Here is a 20,353-nt window from a genome sequence, read left to right on the forward strand (position 1 = left end):
CTCTAGACAGGAACAAACTGGCCACATCAGTTCTCAAACTGGTCATAACACACTCTGCCCTAGTTCTCTCTTAAAGCCAATTTTTAAGAGGATATGGTACCTCGGGTTACATATGCTTCAGGTTACAGACTCCGCTAACCCAGAAATAGTACTTCGGGTTAAGAACTTTGCTTCAGGATGAGAACAGAAATCGCGTGGTGGCAGCAGCGGGGGGCCCCCATTAGCTAAAGTGGTGCTTCAGGTTAAGAACAGTTTCAGGTTAAGAACGGACCTCCGGAATGAATTAAGTACATAACCAGAGGTACCACTGTATAAACGTTTCTGTTACTTATTGCGTTTGTTGCATTCCGATTATATGTAGTAGTTCCTCAATTTAAAAAAAATAATGAGATGAAACAACCAGGTCCTCAGTCCATGCAATGAACTGTGAAAGTGGTTGATCCTCAAACAAAACTCAAGAAAAGCCTGAGTGGTGAAGATCGCACCATTTTCCTCTGCTGGTTGCCTGCTCAAGACCTGGGCAGACTGCACCACAGTAGCAGCTGTTTCTCCTGCTGCTTTTCCTGCTTTCATCTTTGCAGTGCCTATATAGCTAAGGTGGGTCTTGGCAGTGCCTCTCCTCCCAACATGCTTTCCTTGTCCTGCCCCTAGAGCAAGGGAGTTATTCAAACAAGCAGACACATGCACTCTGCTTGCTTATCCTCCACAACCAGCCCAAAGGAAGAAGTTCATATGTAGAGCAGCAGCAGCAGGAGACTGGCTCCAACTATCAGAAACCATCCCACATCTTTGACTGGAAGGTGCTGTGGGTAAACGGGTGTTAGGTAGTTTGCCTGTTCTGGATGGGGTTGCACTGCCTCTAGTTTGCTACCAAGCTAGGTTAAAGCGCCTGTCATTAACGTATGGAGCCTTAAGCAACTTGGGAACCATTTACCTGAGAGAACGTTTCCTCTTATATATAGACCTATCTGATTACTAAGACCTTTAGAACAGGGCCTGCTAGCCGTGCCATAAGCGAGAGAACTCAATTGTGTGGCAACAAAGAAATGGGCCTTCTCATGATTACTATTTTACTATGTTTAGAGAAGATTTTAATGTTTGATGTTTTATTGTGTTTTTAATATTCTGTTGGGAGCCGCCCAGAGATGGATGGGGTAAAAATATATTATTATTATTTCGCAGAAACATTTGGATACAATCACTATAAGGAGGAAGGAAAGGGCACACTGGGGAAGGTGGTGTTTGTCTGTGGAAGAGGACATACAATCTGATAAGCTAGAAATCACAAAAGAGGAAGGCTTCTCTACCAAATCATTGTGGGTGAAGATAGTATAGATGTAAATATTGTTGAAGCTATCCTATTCAATATATATATGTAAATGGACAATTGCTGAGAAAATCCAACATTTGATAATGAGGGGTTTGGTAAAAAGAAAAAGAAATATATATGTTGCATACCACTCTGTGATCCTCGGATGAAAGGTGGTATAGAAAATTTGTTGTTATCATAATTATCAAGTTGAAAAGGAAAGTCAAGAGGGTCGGATTTCTCCAAAATCCTTATGAGTTGTTTAAAACCTCAAAATTAAATACCACAGATCAAGAAAAGGTACGACCAGGGCTAATAGGGTGCCTGTGCCATTAACAAGCAGCATAAAAGAAGCCATTAGAGACAAGAAAACTTCCTTTAGAAAATGGAAGTCTTGTTGAAATGTGGAAATGAACGAGAACACAAATTTTGGCAAAATAAATACAAGCAGATAATAAGGGATGCCGAAAGATAATTAAGGAGCACATTGCTAAAAACATGAAGACCACCAACCAATAAATATTTAAATACATTAGTATCACGAGACCAGCTAGGAAGGCAGTTGGACCTTTGGATGACAATAGAGTTGAAGGTGTATTGAAGTAGGATAAGGAGATTGTGGAGAGAATAAATGAATTGTATGCATCTATCTTCACAGTGGAAGATATAGGGCAGATCCCTGTGCTGAAATTAACTTTCACAGTGTGAGGAACTGCGGCAAATAGTGGAGACAAAAGACAAAGTTTGAGGTATTATTGACAAAATTTTAAAAAATGACAGGTTGCCAGGTCTGGATGGCTGCCACCCAAGAGTTCTTAAAGAACTCAAATGTGAAATCGCTGACCCGCTAACAAAAAGCCAGAGAAAAGCACTGTCAAAGACAAAATTACCAAGCATAGTAGAACCAGTGGGGCTTCTATAAGGGTAAGTCCTGTCTCTCTAACCTGTAATTTTTTTTTAAGAGTGTCAACAGACATATGATAGAGGTGATCCAGCTGACATGTATTTCGACTTTTAAAAAGCTTTTGATGCAAGATCACACCAAGGATTGCTGAATAGGCTTTAGCAGTCATGGAATAAGAGAAGTCCTCTGGTTAAGAAACAGGAAACAAAGTAGGAATAAATGGACAGTTCTCACAATGAAGGGATGTAGAAAGTGGAGTCCCTCAAGCATCAATATTGGGACCTGTCCTTTTTAACTTGTTCATAAATCATTTAGTTAGGGGTATGCAGTGAGGCAGCGAAGTTTGCTCATGATATGAAATTGTTCTGGGTGGCAATAACAAAAAGGAGCTGTGAAGGATCTCTCCAAACTGAGTTGAATGGGCAGTAAAATGGCAAATGCAATTCAATGTATGCAAGCGTAAAGTGATGCATGTAGGGGCAAAAAGAATATCAATTTCACATATATGCTCATAGGGCCTGAAGTGGCAGTGACTGACCAGGAGTGAGACCTTTGGGTTGTAGCGGATAGCTTTCTGAAGTTGTTTACTCTGTTTCTTAGCTAGCTGGGAGAAGTGAAGGTAAAAGATAATGAGTGCCCTAAAGGATAGAGGGTTTTTTTAAAAAAAAATTCCTGTATTCCTTACCTGCAAGTTAAAGAGATCTTGGATAACTTAGGCAAACAAAAGCAGATGATGTTACAGCAACCATATCTCTAGTTACCAAAAATTAAGACTATCTCTAGCACCATATAGATCTTACAAGCTTCTAGAAAGTGAAAATAGATAAGCAACTCAGCAAAATTCACAATAAACCAAGCCCAGCTGCTAAATTCAAAGTGTTCAACCCTTCCAATTTATTTATATATATTATCAGCATGAAATCAAAATCTTTGCCATTCTAATGAACACTGAATATTTAAAATGTTTTAAATAGCACAGCTTCAAAACCATTCAGAAAAGCTGCATAGTAAGGCCCAAAGTACCTCTTAACTTCTTGATGCAGAGTAAAACTCTATGCAACAGCAGCCCATTTTGTTGCTCACTAATGGAACTTACACTGGCAAACTAGATTTTAATAGAATAGCCTTTTCTTAGCCCTACTTTCAGATTGGCATACTTCTCTAATATGCAAGTGTGATGCTATACATCCAACAGAAATTTAAGGAAGGAGTAAGGACTTGTTTTAATTGCGCAAATAGTCTCCATTATTTCTATCATCCCATATATAAATTATGTAACTTAATGAACCTTGACCAAAGTCAAGTGGCTACATGTTTGCATACAAAAGTCAAAAGGTGCATTAAGCAGAATTCCTAACTTATGAAGAAAACATGGAACTCAGAATGAACATGCAAGAACGGATTATTTACCCTGGAACCCAGCCAATGGCTTCAGTTATATGCATCTGTGTGACCATGGCTGATGCTGTGGTGTAGGGACACCCAATGAGAACACTTCCCGAATTGGTCAGTCTTTGTGGTGTGCTTATAATCTATGGAAATTAGAGAAAGAACAAATTAAACTCTGCAAAGTAAACCTGAACACAGAAACAGTAAAATACATCTTATATGGAGCTTAAACCAGAATACAGTGGTACCTCAGGTTACAGACGCTTCAGGTTACAGACTCTGCTAACCCAAAAATAGTATCTCAGGTTAAGAACTTTGCTTCAGGATGAGAACAGAAATTGTGCTCTGGTGCCATGGCGGCAGCGGAAGGCCCATTAGCTAAAGTGGTACTTCAGGTTAAGAACAGTTTCAGGTTAAGAACTGACCTCCAGAACGAATTACGTTCTTAACTTGAGGTACCACTGTATCAGTATCCTCAGAGATACACAATGAAAGTGTGGAAGTGCGCAATTTTCAGAATTGGGACTGTGCTAAGAGATTAATGATGCTGGGATAAACTCTTAATATTTAGAATCAGAGTTGGAAGAGATCTAAAAAATCATGTTGAAGGAATAAAGCCTCTCCAAGGCAATCTATTCCACTGTCAAACAGCAAGAGGTTACTCCTAATTTTTAGCCTAAATCCTTTTGATACAATTGATTTGGGTATTGCCCTCTGTAAAACAAATTACAATATCATGCATGTGTGAGTCATTCAAATATTTGAAGATGGTCATTATATCGCCTTTAAGAGTTTCCTCACAGGACATGGTCTCCAGCTCTTTCACTCTTGTCACTCTCCTCTGGACATGTTCCAGTTTGTCATTATCCTTCTTAAACTGACATTTCAAGAATACAGAGTGGTACCATTACTTCCAATGACCTGGACGCTATATGTCTGTTGATGCAACCTAGAATTGCATTAGTCCTGTTAGCTGCTGCACTGCACTGCACTGCTGACTTATTTCATAGTTTAAACAGGAAGTCTACATTTTCCATGCATCTCTATTCCATATCAAATGGTCTATAAACACAGCATGACTTTTCAGTGTTGGCTACACCCTTAAGAAACTTTTGCAACAAAGTCAGCATGATGTCAGCCAGATGCTGTCCTATTGAGAGGCCACCTTCTCTTTGTTGAACTGCCAATCAAAACACACACAAATCTCTGATAGTAGAAGATGCTCTGTCCTATTGACTTGGGAAACTGAATTCTTCTTAACCATAATATGGGTTGTAACAATATCTTTCTACTTCCCAAGAGTAAATGTTACAATAAATGTTGCCAAGATTATAATAAAAAATATTAAGAATGCAGTTCTTATTCACTTTACAGTGAATTAAAAATATATTTTAAAAAATTTGTTAGTAGAAGAGTGCTTTACTTGAGTAGAAGGAATGAATTAGCAAGATCGAATGTGGAGGTGGGTGGAGCAGAATCCTACCATCAGGCCCTAAGTCCAACACATGTTCAATTCAAAATCTGTACAGAGTTCAGGTCCTCCACACCTGGCCTGAAATAGCTAAGCAGGGTTAGGTAAGACAGGAAGATAACAATTCACTTCCTTGCAATTTTTCTTAACGATGAAAACACAAAATTGTGTAATAACCTGATTTTTCTTTGTGAGCCTGTTCAAACAATGGTTGCCTCCTGGAGGCAAAGTATTGTCTAAACAAGCCAAATTTGAGAATGTAGAGTTCTTTCACATGAGTGGCATTCACAGCATTTATGGGGGGGAATTATGTATACTGATGGTTTAAGATAAGGAGATTAGATCATTCTGTATGGCAACATATTTTCAACCGAGAAAAACAAAGAATATAAAACCTCAAACGTAACAGAATTAGGCATGCATATAAACTTATGCTAAGCTACAAGTAACCAGATGAAACATATTTATGGGCCTGGCTGCATAAAAGTTTTTGTGGAGCCAGAGTTCAGCAGCAATCTTGAAAGATGAAAAATAAACAATATTCAGCGATATGCCATTAGGTCTCATCTGAGTATCATCCACTTACAGTAGTTATTAACCTTGACATAGGCCTGTACAAACTGGAATTCTAGGATTTAAAATCTCTTCAGTTTGAGACAGTTAAGGCTTAACAAATTCACTAATGCACAAAACAGTATGAAACTTATATGGTGCCCATCTTAACTTCCATGCTATGAAAGTAGTAAATATATTCTGGTCTAATGTTGTAATCATAACTCAAAGCAAATTTTTTAAGCAGCAAAACTCAAGCCTTCATCAGATTACACTTAAGTTTTGTTAGTTTGGCAGATCCTCCATGCCAAATGTCATTCTAATAGGGAGTACGTCCTTTTGATTTTAAGATGGCTAAACTTTTCAAGCTGAAACACAACATGCTTCAACTATGAAGCCACTTCTGCAGCTCTACAATACCATGCAGCGTTGCAAATGTACACACCCTGGTCTTGCAGACACACATCTATGAATAGTTCAGAAGTGAACATATTAACACACCCTTACATTGGTATACTATACAGCTGTTGTCACAAATCATGCCCCTTTAAACCATGGCTCAGAAGTGCTAATAATATTTTAACAAAAAACTCTAGTGTTTATGCCTGCAAACAGCACACAAAGCTTTCCCATTTCAAGACTAAATATTATTGACTGAAATATTAAATATTTGGTATTACAGTACTAACTATACCATCACTACAGTCTGTGTCAAGCAATAGACTACAGACTAAGAACGCTACACTTTGTATTTTATTTGAATACAAGAATAGTGGTTAGTTTCTAGTTGCGGTATCGTTTAATTCTACTCTACTGCCATCTACTGTAAAAAATTTAAAAATGCAGACTATAGGGTTCATTGCTTGAAAGGGCTCACCCAAAAACCAGAACAAAAGTAGACAAAACCATTTTGAACTTCACCCTCTGTTTGAGCCAGGCAATGCCAGCTTACTATAAAACCAGTGCAGATGTAACACTCCCAATCTTCTAACTGTGCTTAGAAGATTGGGAGCATGCCACTTACAAGCTCTCTTTCTCCCATGCTGGGCTATGATAATTTTAAATGAAAATAAGAGAGAAACTGGCACATGAGGAGAAGTATACAAGTCCTCTGTAACTCAACGAAATATACTATTGGTGCCCAAAGAGGGTAGAAACACCCCTTACAACACATTTTGCTGCAGGCCTCAAAAATGGCTGCACTATGGAGAAGAGGACGACTCCACAACTATTAGTGAATGACTGAGATAAGAGAGGCAGAGAAGTCACAAAGATGTACACATTATGTTGCAGGTCTCTCCCCTGTCCCTGCACCAGTTTCCTTGAACAGAACAGTCATCAATAAAGCAGCACTTTTTCATACTAATAGGATTCCCCAAGATGCAAAAGATACCGTATTTTTCGTCTCATAGGACGCACCTAGTTTTTTTGGGGGGAAATAAAGGAAATTTCCCCCCCTTTATTTCCTCCCCCAAAACCAGGTCGGGGAATCCAAACCAGGTTGGGGAACAGCGGGATGGTGCCGCTGCGCCTCCCCGCTTTCCCCCAAGCTTGTGGGGCTGCCCGCAGGGCTCCCTAGGCTGCGGGTGTCTTCCTGAAGTGCCGGGCGCTCTGCTTTCAGCGCGCCCCACGCTCCGGGAAGCAGCCTGCTATCCACAGCCTAGGGAGCCCTGCGGGAACTCCCACAGGGCTCCCTAGGCTGCGGATGTTTTCCCGAAGCGCCGGGCGCTCTGCTTTCAGCGTGTCCCGTGCTCCGGGAAGCAGGCTGCTATCCGCAGCCTAGGGAGCCCTGCGGGAACTCCCACGGGCTCCCCAGGCTTGCTGATAGCTTCCTGAAGCCTGCATTCGCCCCATAGGACGCACACAGATTTCCCCTTCATTTTTGGAGGGGGAAAAGTGCGTCCTATAGGGCGAAAAACACGGTATACCAAAACAGCCCAACAAGGACATCTTCAGTTTTTATGCTTACAAAATGGGGAGAGGGTAACAGAAGCAGAGGATGGAAGTATGAGTCTTAGACTAATTCCAAGTTAGGAAAGTAGATAGAAACTAACCTATAGTCCTACATTGATGAATCAGATAGGGCAGACCTAGCTAGTGGGGGGGGGAGTATCTCATCAACAAAAAATGTAGTCTTGGCTTTCAATTTCCCAAGCAAACAAAAAACAGTTGTGAAGATGGAAATCCAGCAGTGGTGTGGGGGCTATCCATTACTGTACATGGCACTGAGTGTCTCATGTTGTGTTAGTAGTAGATAGATCAGTTAATGTGGCAGCCCAGTGTGTGGCATCTGTGAAAAGGCAAATTCAATGTTAGAGATCACTAGGAATATGACTGAAAATAAGTCTATCAATGTCATATGCTTTCATATTAATCTATGCTGTCATACCACTTGAAATACTATGTACAGTTCTGGGTGACATGCCTCAACCTTGAAGAACTAGAAATGGGCAACTAAGATGATCAAGGGCTGAAGCTAGACAGACCCCTATCAAGAACTGCTATAATGTCTAGGCCTTTTTAGTTAAAAAAATGGCAAGTTAGGGGTGACATATTGGAGATGTGTGAGATTATGCATGGTGTGCAGAAAGTGGATGGGTAAGTTTTTCTCCTTATCACATAAGACTAGAACACAGGGTCTTCCAATGAAGCTGACTAATGCAAGGTGCTTCAGAAGCCCAGCATATCTGGAGGGATGAGACCCTCTCCCTCCTCTTCAGAAATAGCAGTCTTTTGATACTGTACCAGAGTTCATAGTTTAATGCCACTAAATTTTCAGTTGAATATGTATTATTCAAAGACAAGATAGCTGCAGCTACCTTCAAAGTTTCCTATTATCGCGTAACATTTTAGGTTTTAAAACTGGCATTCAGGGTCACTAGTATAAAATTATATGCTGAAAACAAGATGTACCTTTCAGCAGAACTCGAAACTTTGACTATGTAACATGAAAGACCTATTTCCCCTCCGTTGTCCAGTAAGGGAACAACAATTAACAAACTGAACCTATTTAGTTTTGACATGGCCTAATGATTATTGGCTTGAGGTGGTGGTCTTTTACAATGGTGGCGTTAGTGTTACAGAACACACACCTTGCTAAACACCAAGATGCCCCATCTGTATTAGCATCCTGTATATTTTGAAACTGCACCTGCTTACAGAAGCATTTCCTTGATATTTTGACCCAAGCTGTTTTAATGGGATTATTTTATTATGTATTTTAATTGTGGATGTTTTTATTTTAATGCTGTGTGATTGGTTTTTATATATGTAAACAACTTAGAAGACTATTTTGGCATTGATATAAATTAAAAATAATTTCAACTTTTTCTCCTACAATTTACCATTCAGGAATGCCTTTATTTGTTTTGGTAACCTAAATATCACTGTAAACTCAGGGCTAAGATGACAAGTATTAAAAAAGGAGGATATAATTATTTTCTGCACCATACTGCACATTCAGGAGCTATAAACTCCAAATTAGCTGCCAGTTGCAGCTGGACAACTCTTGCAGTTCACTGCAAAGACAGGATCTGGATTAAGTGAAGTTCTTAACCAAATCCATCAAAGTGTTTTGAGCCTCAGTCAGAGATGCACACACCTGAACAGCCAGCCATAGTACATATTAGCTTATATCCTTTCTTCATGCCACACCACAACCGTTGTAAAAGCTAGCAACTTGCACTTTTATGGGCTTTATTTGTTAAGAATGTCTGGCCTAAAAAATTGCCAATTCCATCTGCTAGGATGATTCACTGATTGAGGGAGTTCCTGTGCATTCTTGGATAACAAAAGGAAATCTTGATTTATTGCCCGATCAGATCTTTAAGAATTATGGACAGCATGCATGATCACCACATATTTTCTTTAAAATAAATGCTTAAGCATAGTAGCATATTTAGTCATTAACGTGATTTAGGTTAGATGACAAAGGACTATGAACTAAGGAGTATGACAATCAAACTGCAGAAAAGTAGCCTTTAAGTTGCCCAACAATAGTCAGAGTGGAAGTGACAGCATAAAATGCATTTAACATATTATTGCATAACAAACTTCAAATATTAGCAAGTTCTACTACGCAAAGCAGTTTTATAGACAGGTGCTAAAAATTCTGCTAGTGACATGCTGGTTCTACTACCAAAAGATAAAATAATCTAGTAATAGACTGAAAATTGCAGGGGAGACATGGATCAATATTTTGTGCTATACAGAAAGAAGTGTTCAGTGGAATAAAAAGTCATGTGTATTATTTCTTTGCTCTTGTTTCTACAAGTGGAACTATACCAATTAACTTTATTTGTTAAAAGCCAGATTTTTGCCAAGAATCAAGCATACAATGGACATTTGTTTACACTAAGCAAGGAAACTATTGCAAGGGAGTAGCAGGAAATATTGTGTAACTGTTTCTCAGTTTAACCACTAAGTGCAACTGCACAACAAGCTCAGTATCATTCCAGAACATCAGCAGAACTGCATTTATTAATAGCAGTCATACCAGTGCTTTCAAAATAGTGTTTCAACATGGCATGCCTAGAAATCAATGTTTCATTAAGCACCAATAATGATGTTTTCTATTCAGAATCCTAAACTTTTACTAGCAACTAATGCTTACAACTAGTTTTTTTTTTAATAAACCAAACATTATTCATAATAAAGAGTACTGGTACGCTGTCAAGTTGGAAAGGAAATCTGGCATGAGTTTCTACAGTGCAATGCTGTGAAAGAAAAACAGTACTTACCATTTGGGGTTCAACATTCACATTTATTGGTGCAAATGTTTTTGGCAAACTCTTAGATGGTGAGTTGATGGTATACACTGGTAGTGCAATTATGGAAATATTTTCTAAAAAAGGAAAACCATCAGTATTATTTCTACAGAGAAAACAGTATGGCTATGGAAACAATTTTGCCATGTAAGCATGTGAGTAACAATGCTGTTAAGGAAACAGGCACATTGCAAGAAATGAGAAAGGCATTGTGTATTTTTAATTTAAATCCCAGTTTTCCCTCAAGGAGTACAGAAAGTAAGTTTACCCTCACAACTCTGTGAGGCAGGTGAGGAAGATATAGGGACTTGCCCTAGACCACCTAGTGAGCTTTGCAGCTGAGCAGAGGAGCAATTGTTTTCACACATTCAAACTCAACGTTAGCTATTGATTCATAACACTGGTTCAAAAAACCCCAAAGACAATGAGCACTGCCTCATGGAACTCAGTGGCTCTAGAAATGTGAAGTAGCATGTTCCTAACATGACTACCATTTTCTAAGGAATGAACAAAGACTAAAAGATTAAACAACCCCTGTCTGCAGGCTCACAATCTAATTGAAATGAATTGTGAGGGAAGAGGAAAACAAACATAAGAAAAGGGTTCTTTCTGGCAGTAATAGGTGGTGCTTATATTCTGCATTTGTTGCAGACCACCTGAGGCAGGAGTATACTCGTGCATTCATAATTATTGGGAGTTTCCACTCATGCCAGCTCCATCTGTTCTGGCAGACCTTTGGTTCAGTCCCTATTGTTTGAGAAGACAAGGGCAAGGAGATTCACATTATCTGAACACAATTTCTTTTCCTCCCATTCAAGACATAAAGGCATAAAGGAACAGGCACAACTTTAGGAAACCTCTGTGTTTGAAAACTTAAATATTATTATCATTTTCAAAGATCTCACACAGAACAATAATCACTGCATTTCACATCTTACCCATTCAAAGCAAATACCCTAATGAAAAGTAAAGGTAGACTTCCCTTTCAAAGGAGAGCATTAAGAGTGTCCAGTACCCAGTTTTACCTATAATCAGGGCACAGTTACTTTCACACTTATGGGAGCAAAACAATGTTGTTTCAGCAATAGGCAAGCTTATACAGAGAGTTACACTGCAACATAAACAATTTCAGTACAAACCATACCTTCCCCAAAACCCAACTTATCTTGGCACAATCACCAATTATCTGATCAGGGCTGTGTATGTGCAACTTCAACAAGTAGACTGAAGAAATGAAGCACACCAATGCCCATCTGAACTTATGATTTGTCATCCAATTAGGAGTCAATGTATACTGTATATATATTTCCTAGTTGGATTGGGAGGGTAGAAGTGATTTAAAAATATGAGCTATTTGGCTAACATACTGTGAAATTATTCCTCTGAAAAAATAAAAAAACTCAGGAAGTCATAATGAAATGCAAAGAGCAATTTGGTGAGACGTTCTAATTTTAATTCTATTGATTGCTATCTGACCAGAATATATTTCTCCTGACCCTATTTTAACAGACCCTTCTTAGTTCCAGTATGGGGAAAGGGCAGATATAAATATAATAACAATAATAGATCTCACTTGAAGTTTTACAGCAATTCTGCTCTGATTGCAATAGAATATTCAATGTTCTTTAGTCTTAGCAAAACATAACTAATGTATCATACTTGGAACTCTGCAAACCAGTCTGTTGACTAAGCGTGTGTAGAGTACATATCATATTAAACAGTATCTCTCTTGAAGACAGTTGCAGCAGTAGTTAAAAATTGGATCTGTTTACCTTTCACAGGCTTTCTATGCTTGTCCTTGTTACTTCACTATTTAGAAAGGGTATGTAATCCATTGTAGGAGACAGTTCTTTAGTTGTTGATTCTCTGTTCGCTCTTCTGATATGAGGTCAATTCTTTATTTAGGTTACCAGTCTTTTGCCATGAAATTACCAGAAGGTCATAAATTCAATATAACATGATCCCAGTATGTCAAGCAGAAGCACCTGGTTTAAGAGAAGTTTGTTTGGTGAACACAAATGTCTTCAATAAATGCTGAAAGCCATGTTTTCTATAGAATGTTAAACCAACACCACACATGGTATTATTATGAATAGATTTTCCATTTTACCCTAACGAAGGACACACACTCGCCGGCCACTTTGCCTTTGAATCTAAGATTTATTTAATCAGTTGGTACAGGCCTCACTACAAACCTTCTGTAATAGGATTTGTAAGAGGAAAGTAATTGTATGCAGACATTATTCTGATATAAAATCTCATCCAAAATTTAGACCTAACAGTTCCTCAGTATCTAGATGTTCCTTGTGAGCTATAAAAAGGAAGCTTTACTCCCTAGCCAGGCAGCAGTTAACCTGTAACATCAGACCATAGGGAAACAGAAAGTCATGGAAACACTATCACCTCCCAGAGCTATCTCCAGAAATCCTCATGAAGTATAGACAAGAAGCAGGCATGAAAAACAACAAGCACTGAAAGAATGAATAAAAGCAAAAAGTAAAAAAACTAAAGGGAGAAAAATCAATCTTATGTCTTAAAGCCTACGTCAGAACTCCTGAAAGTGTACCAAAAAAGAGAGAGAAATGAGCATGGGATGAATAGTTTGATGTAGGATGCAGAGGGGGAGGGGGGAGGAATCTGATTAAATGCAACTGTTTAAGGCATGCATACAGACCAGAGTAACTCAAAGGAATCACCCACTATATCTTTAAAAAGATGAGAGCCTAATTTTTTTTCAGTTTTCAGTTGTCTGAGAAACTAGTTCACAGAACAAGAACACAAACAGCATAGTTTAATATATATATTTGAATTCTCTTATGTTAGTAAATAATAATGACCTGCAGGGAAAACAAAAACACTTCTTCATCAAAAATAATTTGTGTGTAAAAATAATAATAAAGACACATAGTACAATTACAATCTATGCCTAAAGGTTGTAGCATCAGAATGGAGGAGAGAATGCAGGGCTACCAGATCCGTCTGTATGAGAATTGGGGTGACCATACCCAGGACTTGTGCCCGGGGAGATAGGCAGCAGCTGTGCTGCGTAGCTGATCCTTTCACCTCTCATGCACCTGGTGAATTTTATAATATAAGTTGTTTTGTTAATAGTGTTTTATAGATTACCGATGATTTGTTAATTTTATTTTTATTTGTTAATTATGTAATATGATTTATGTTGTAATTGTGATGTTCTACTATGTTGTTATTTATTGTATGTAAGCCACTTTTTGACTCATGTGAGTGGAAAGTAGCAATGAAATAGAATGAATGAATGAATGAATGAATGAATGAATGAATGAATGTTGAGGCTCTCCACCTCTTCCTTTCCTAGAGTAAGGCTGGGAGGGAGGAGGACCTTGCTGCTGCTCGAGTAGCAGCAAAAGCAAAAAAGGAGAAAAGCTGACGCAGCTAAACTGGGGCATGCCACCATCACCATGAAGGAGAGATGAAGTAGCAGAGGCAGGAGAGGAAGGCAATGGTAATACCATACTATGTGATATGCCCTGAGCACTGTACCTCCTAGGAACAGCCCTGGAAGGATACAATACTTTCTAGCAATAGAAGTTACAGCATACCAAAATTAAAATAAGAAACTATCCAAGTTTAAGGGCTCTTGACTACTGGCACAAACCTCTGATAAATTATCTTATTCACATACTCTACCGTATGTCATTTAACTGTTCCTCTATTATTTTCTTAAAGACAACCACCACCTCAGTTACTACCTTTCATAGGAATGTCCACGACTATTGATTTTACTCAAGTCCCTAAAATCAGACAGTCAGCATTTTATTTGAGAAGCAACAAAATTCATCTGTGTTTTTAAGTTTTCAAGTCCAGATACAAAACTTTAAAAGGAGTATTAATCTGTTATAAATTATGTGATTTATAAATTATCTGATATTTTGATTAGAAATGCAGATCAAAAATACCGTATTTTTTGCACCATAACACTCACTTTTTTCCTCCTAGAAAGTAAGGGGAAATGTCTGTGCGTGTTATGGAGCGAATGCCTGCGGGGATCTGCTGCAGTCATGAGCAGAGGATCCATGGTTCCCCTTCCTTCCCTCCTCCGTGGTTACAAAGCATGGATCCACATGGATCCTCAGGATTTTTGCATTGGGCTACTCCAAACTCACTGTCAGATCACATGTCTGTGGCCACAGCATGAACCACAAAAATCATATATCCACTATTTCATTTAGAATATTTTTTTTCTTGTTTTCCTCCTCTAAAAACTATGTGCGTGTTATGGTCTGGTGCGTGTTATAGAGCGAAAAATACGGTATATCCTGAAAGTAAATGCATTTCTAATGAACAAAAGAAGTAATCCTAAACTTTTTAGTGATTTTAACAATATAAATTTTAATTCAATAAATTAAGATTTATGCACCAACTACACAGAAGCCTCTAAGTGACCTCTAAGCAAACAACAGCCTCTAAGCAAACAACAGGTAGAAATATTTTTAAATATAAAGAAATCAGTTATAAAAACCACTGGAAACCCCCTTTCCTTTATAAACAATTGGAATAAAGGAAAAGCCCCCAGGGCAAATGTCTTAACACTTTAACAGTGGAAGAAGTCTGCCTTAACTGCTTATCATAGTGGACAGTGGACATGACTCAATTGGCAGAACATGAGCATGTGACCTTCTGTAATAAGAAAGGTGGGAAGTCCTCTCGATTTTTGGACTCCTTACACAGATCTATTTGTTTAAACATCTGAACACAGCCATCCCTCCCTCCCTCTTGTTTGCACAGACCACATATTGATATATTATGGTTTAGTTTGTACTGTATTTCAATTTAAAAAACTACTAATAAAGAAAGGAAAGTCACAATTCACATAATAAATAATAAAATAACCAGGTGGGAGAATATGTTAACGCTGAAAACACTAAAAGCCATTACTACTGTTAGAATCAATAAAAATGGAGGTAAAAAGATTGCAGTGTGTATGCCAGGTGAGCCCATATGTGGGGCCTGGGGGGGATGCCACTAAAAAGGCCTTCTCTATACTGCTTTTGGTGCCTGCCACAAATTGTTTTGTTATAACAAGTCTACCAAGGCATCTGATTTAAGTAAGTTTTAAAATGAGTAATTTGGGGTGAAGTCAACATAGCGCATTTCTGTTACCTGCTGCAACAATCTCCCCTCTCCTCCCACCACACACTATTCTGGGAGATATTCCGGCCCTCCAGAGTGTATTTGGGGGAAGCATACAGGAGAGGTAGTCTCACTGTGCTGGTTGAAGTCTCTGAACTGGCTTCCACCAACATTAATAGGGTAGTTGAATTCAGTCCTATATTTCATTTTTTAATTTTTATACGTAACTTGCTTTTAATGTTCATGTTTAATTGGTATTTTAATGAATATTTCAGATTGCCTAATGCAAGCTGCTTAGAGGTCCTTTGCTCTAGCAAGTGATATACAGATTTTGTTAAATAACCACACTTTTAAAAAGCTAATTGTTTTGCAAGCAATCTTATTTGTTTTTATAATCATAAATACTAAAGTTGTTGATATGGCTTTTGCTGCTCTAATGAAGTTAATACTTTTAAAATACTTAAACACTACTTCTCAATGTTTGACTCAATTCTTTTTAAACTGATCAAATGTCCAAACTAATTTATCAAACTGAAATTGATACATAATTACAATTAACTGCAAAGTTGTTTTAATTCAAAACGTTTTAATCATTCAATCATGCTTAAATTTAAGAAGGCCTACTTGCATATTCAAGCTTTGTATAAGAAAAGGCATGCTCTTCGAAACAGAAAGCATTGAAGATTTACTCAAATTTTACTTGTATCAAGGATTATTTTCAGTGACTGGCACACTAAACCCATCTCCTATTAATGCTCATTTCTTGTCAATAATGTAAAACAGCACAATATCAGTTCCAGCCTAATAGTGCCACCCACACTGTCTTGGAATAAACTATAAGGCAACTGGTGTGTCATGAACCAACAATATTCAACCTAGGTCAGTGCTAATATTTTTGAAGCACAAATTAGCCAAGTCCACCAAACCAGTTAAAATTAAGATACTTCTTCCAATTGCTTCTTCCAAACCTCCTTTTAAACACACACTGTGTGCTGGCAGTGTTTTTACTATGCTCACTTTCCCCTCAATGAAAAATCTTAAATTGCCAAATGTTTTATTAAATTTAAAATAAAAAAATTAAGGCATAACTAATTTGAGAGGTTTTTACATAGTGCCATACCCAGCACTTTTTATTTACAATAACTGATTTAGCCCACATTATTAAGATGCAGATGACATATTCCAATTCTGAATCTCTAAGTGACAAACTATAGTAACTTCACCCCTCCCCCAGCATACTGCTCTTTTCCTGTGTAAATTTTCAGGAATGATTTATTGAGCACATTATGTTCAACTCTTAAAACTGCTACTGAAGGTAAAAAGTATCCAATGCGTTAGGTAAAAATACTTACCCAGGAAGACAGAAACCAAAACGATATATTCCCTGGACTATGGAAGCATGCCTTTTACTGCAGTACCAAGTCTCCAGTCTTTGTTACTATTCAGAGGAAACTTGAGATGGTGCCAGACATGAGCAGTCAAATGCAGAAGCACTCCATTTACAAGTGGATATCTAGAATAGCAAAAGGATGCTCTGATAAGATGGTCTCCTGTATAATATATATTAATATCCCCAATAAACTTTCCAACTGCACAAATATTTTTAATAACTTTCCTTGAAGCACTATACTTTGGCTAAAATTCAAAGTAGTGACGCTAGCATGTGAGAAAGAACTGCATGTGCAGCAAGAGCTTACTTTGTTATGACTACTACAGCAATTCTCACTTTCAAAGAGGCAAGCAGTTTCTAAGTTGCACATGATGGTGCAGAAATATGAAGATGGTACTCTCCTCTCTCATTCTCAATTAAACAAAAAAAAAAAATACCACTATTTGAATTCTTACTGTATGCCAGCAGTATAAATATTGTGTTCCATTTACTCAGATATCAGAACATTTTAATTTATAAAGAAAAGAACGCAGGAAAGATACTTTAAGCTACCTTGAACAAAGTTACTTGAAAGGAAGAATACAACAGGAAACTGCTGAATTACTCATCAAGAGCTTCACTGTTATCACTAATTGGACTAAATTGAGACAATGAATTCTGACCACATTGCATGCATTAATTGGCTTTCCAGTGCCAGGATATGTTATGAGCAACTCTTTTATAAATGACCACTGTTAATCACTGACTCTGTACTTCTTACATTCCATCTACCTCTGACTTCACTGTTTAGATTTTTTAATAAAAAATATTTATCTACCATTTTATATTAAAAGTAATCCAAAGCAATTTATCAATAAAATAATAGAACTCAAAACTTTTAAAATTGCAGTATCCACAGCAGATAAATGATGGGATGTGCCAAACCAATACTAGCGGTCGGGGAAGACCTGGATGAAGTGTTATGTTTCTAACATATGCCAAAACCTTAGTAAGGTCCATGCATATCTAATTTCCAAGGGGAAGCAGTTCCCCCACAAGCCATGTGCATATATAACTGTGACTTATGATAACATTTATGCATCTGATTATGTGAGCTGCAGCTTATAGTATAATATATTTGTTAGCCTTTAATGTGCAAAAAGACTCTGCTGTAAAGCACACTGAGAAGATAAGACTGATGAAAGGGAAACTTGGCCTCTCCTCACTAAAGCAGTCTGAAAGCTCTAGTAATGATCTGAAATAAGATTTCCAAACTGTCTGATCAGACCATAATTCTACAATCATGGTCCATGTATTTCTCTGATTTGAAATATGAGATACAGGCTAGTATCTGGAAAAGGACAGACACATACTGGGGTGAGATTTTTTTAAAAAAAATATCTTAGCGGTAATATTTTCAATGAAACAAGATTGGAAGAATTTTATTCATGTAAATTGGTATGAAAATTTCTTAAATAAATAATAAATGGATTCCTCTGCCAATACTACCCCCTCCTGTTTTACTTGTAAAGGTCCTCCAGCATGAAAACAGAGATTCTGACAACATACAGAACTGGAGGTAGGAAGCTTCATTTTTCTGAACTTCAATTCATATCTGGACCCCAAGTCAAATCAGACAGAACCTGAAGAGTTTTGAACTGAAGTGGCCAGTCTTTCAAATCAGGGTCCAAAACCAAATCTTGTGGTTGATGCACATCTCTTAGACACACAGCTTACCTTCATAACTGAATGCAGCCATCATAACAAACTCTCTTCAGCTGAGAAGAGAGAGAAAAAAGGAACAGTGAAATTTTAAAGTGTGAGAGACAGAAGACTTGAATTGCAGAGCAAAATCGGCCTTCCATTGAACAACTCGGCTGATAGTCAAAGGCCAGGGATGGAGAACCATCAGACTTTGGGCTTACATTGGCCCAGGTCCCAATTTAGCCTGAAAGACCATTTCCCTCAAACTACAGCCACCAGCCTTGCACCTCATACCATATGTGGCTCAGGTCTGGGGCAGGTTGAAGTATGTCTGACAAGCAACTATCAGAAGCCTTAAAGTGATACCATTTTTCCAGTGAAAAGGGAGGCTTGCTTAATCAGTGGTGACAGAAAGCCTCTAATAATTGACTCTACAGTACTATGAAAACCAGCCAAGCTTTCATGACGCAAGGCATACTTTGTTTGGTCATCTGTGGGACAACCTGTGGTTAACCCAAGGTTAGTGAAACAAAGCATAATTTAGCATTACATCCTAAACAGGTCATTAGAATATATTTGCTGAAGAACTGTTGGAAATTTACCAGAGAATAAATTGTTTCAATATCAATAACGCCACCCTTCCAACCTTACAAAATTTAACAGTTCAAGAAGTCACCCAAAGTGACCCCACCATCTGTTATGACCTTTTCTTGTTTTGTACAAAATAACTTTTGAAGTTGATTTCAAAGTGCAGTTTTACCCCTCCATTTAACTGCTATCACGCAGCTTCCAATGGAGCATAAAATGGAAGTGCAAGGTTTTTGTCTATCCTATTTCTGCTGCAACTGAAATAAAACAATGTAGCTAGCCTGAAGTGTGAGTTTGCATATTTTCAGCTTAATATTTTCTATAGACCCTAAATATGTCTGTTGTAGATTAAAAAGTTTTCAGTAACAACTAATCAACTGGTGTATAAACACTGACAAGTTAATACTTATTACAGCATTTATGGGCCAGCTTTACCTTTAGGTGGGGACATAATTGTGTTTTTCTGTATGTGAGAAGTTAAAATGTGGCAGTTGATAAGACAAACACTAGAAATGTCAGTCCTGGAATTTCAACACCATGCATGCCCTACCCCAGGTCAAACAGTTCTGTCTGCCTGAGGTTGTAACTCATGGCAAATGTGGGACATAATCATGTTTCTCGGTACCCTTACCACCCTCCCTTCAACACAGACACAAAAGAATGTCTAGCTACAGACATTACTTCACTATCTCATTTCAGCTGCTCCTGGATTTTTATTCAAAACATAGATAAGAGTGTTTTGGCTTGGTAAAGTCAGTTTGAAATAATGGCAAGTATTTTACTCCTCTATTAGTGTATTTTGCATAGATTTAATGTACGTTTATTTATTTAATATTTGCACACTACCACATTTTTTTTGAATGGTATGTGGTTTGCATAAACATTTTGGCCAAGCCCCGAAATCTTGAGATTAAAAAATATAGATAAATAAATAATCTAGCATATGCTTACCTGGCGGTTAAACTTCATTGAAATCAGTGGGATTTATTCTGAGTAAAACATATGTAAGCACACTTCCACCCTAAACAAAGCTAGGCCACAGTGAACACAGAAACACATTCCTGAAGCAGGCATATTTAGAATCGGGGCTCTAAATTGTTAAAGCAGTTAAGTAGCCCTTATTGCACCAACTTCCGTCACAAGTTGGCACAAGGCAAAATAAAGGAAGCTGGTGTGAAGCGTAATTAAAAAA

General features: G+C 37.8%; 1 protein-coding gene across 3 annotated transcripts in view; it reads right to left on the reverse strand.

Moving 5' to 3' along the window:
• TFDP2 (transcription factor Dp-2) overlaps positions 1-20,146 on the reverse strand; it is a 36,492-nt gene extending 16,346 nt beyond the window's left edge. The window contains exons 1-6 of one of the 3 annotated variants that reach the window (XM_079978181.1): positions 20,113-20,146; positions 18,607-18,647; positions 16,853-17,013; positions 12,164-12,376; positions 10,365-10,468; positions 3,624-3,745 (exon numbers count right to left, since the gene is read on the reverse strand). In XM_079978181.1, coding sequence (XP_079834307.1) covers positions 3,624-3,745; positions 10,365-10,367 — 125 coding nt within the window. In that variant the 5' untranslated portion in view covers positions 10,368-10,468; positions 12,164-12,376; positions 16,853-17,013; positions 18,607-18,647; positions 20,113-20,146. The remainder of the gene's footprint in view (positions 1-3,623; positions 3,746-10,364; positions 10,469-12,163; positions 12,377-16,852; positions 17,014-18,606; positions 18,648-20,112) is intronic. The other 2 variants (XM_079978182.1, XM_079978183.1) reach the window with 2 other exon arrangements.
• Between the last annotated feature and the right edge of the window lie 207 nt (positions 20,147-20,353).

This window comes from Podarcis cretensis (assembly GCF_951804945.1).
Source record: "Podarcis cretensis genome assembly, chromosome: 5".
NCBI lineage: Eukaryota > Metazoa > Chordata > Lepidosauria > Squamata > Lacertidae > Podarcis > Podarcis cretensis.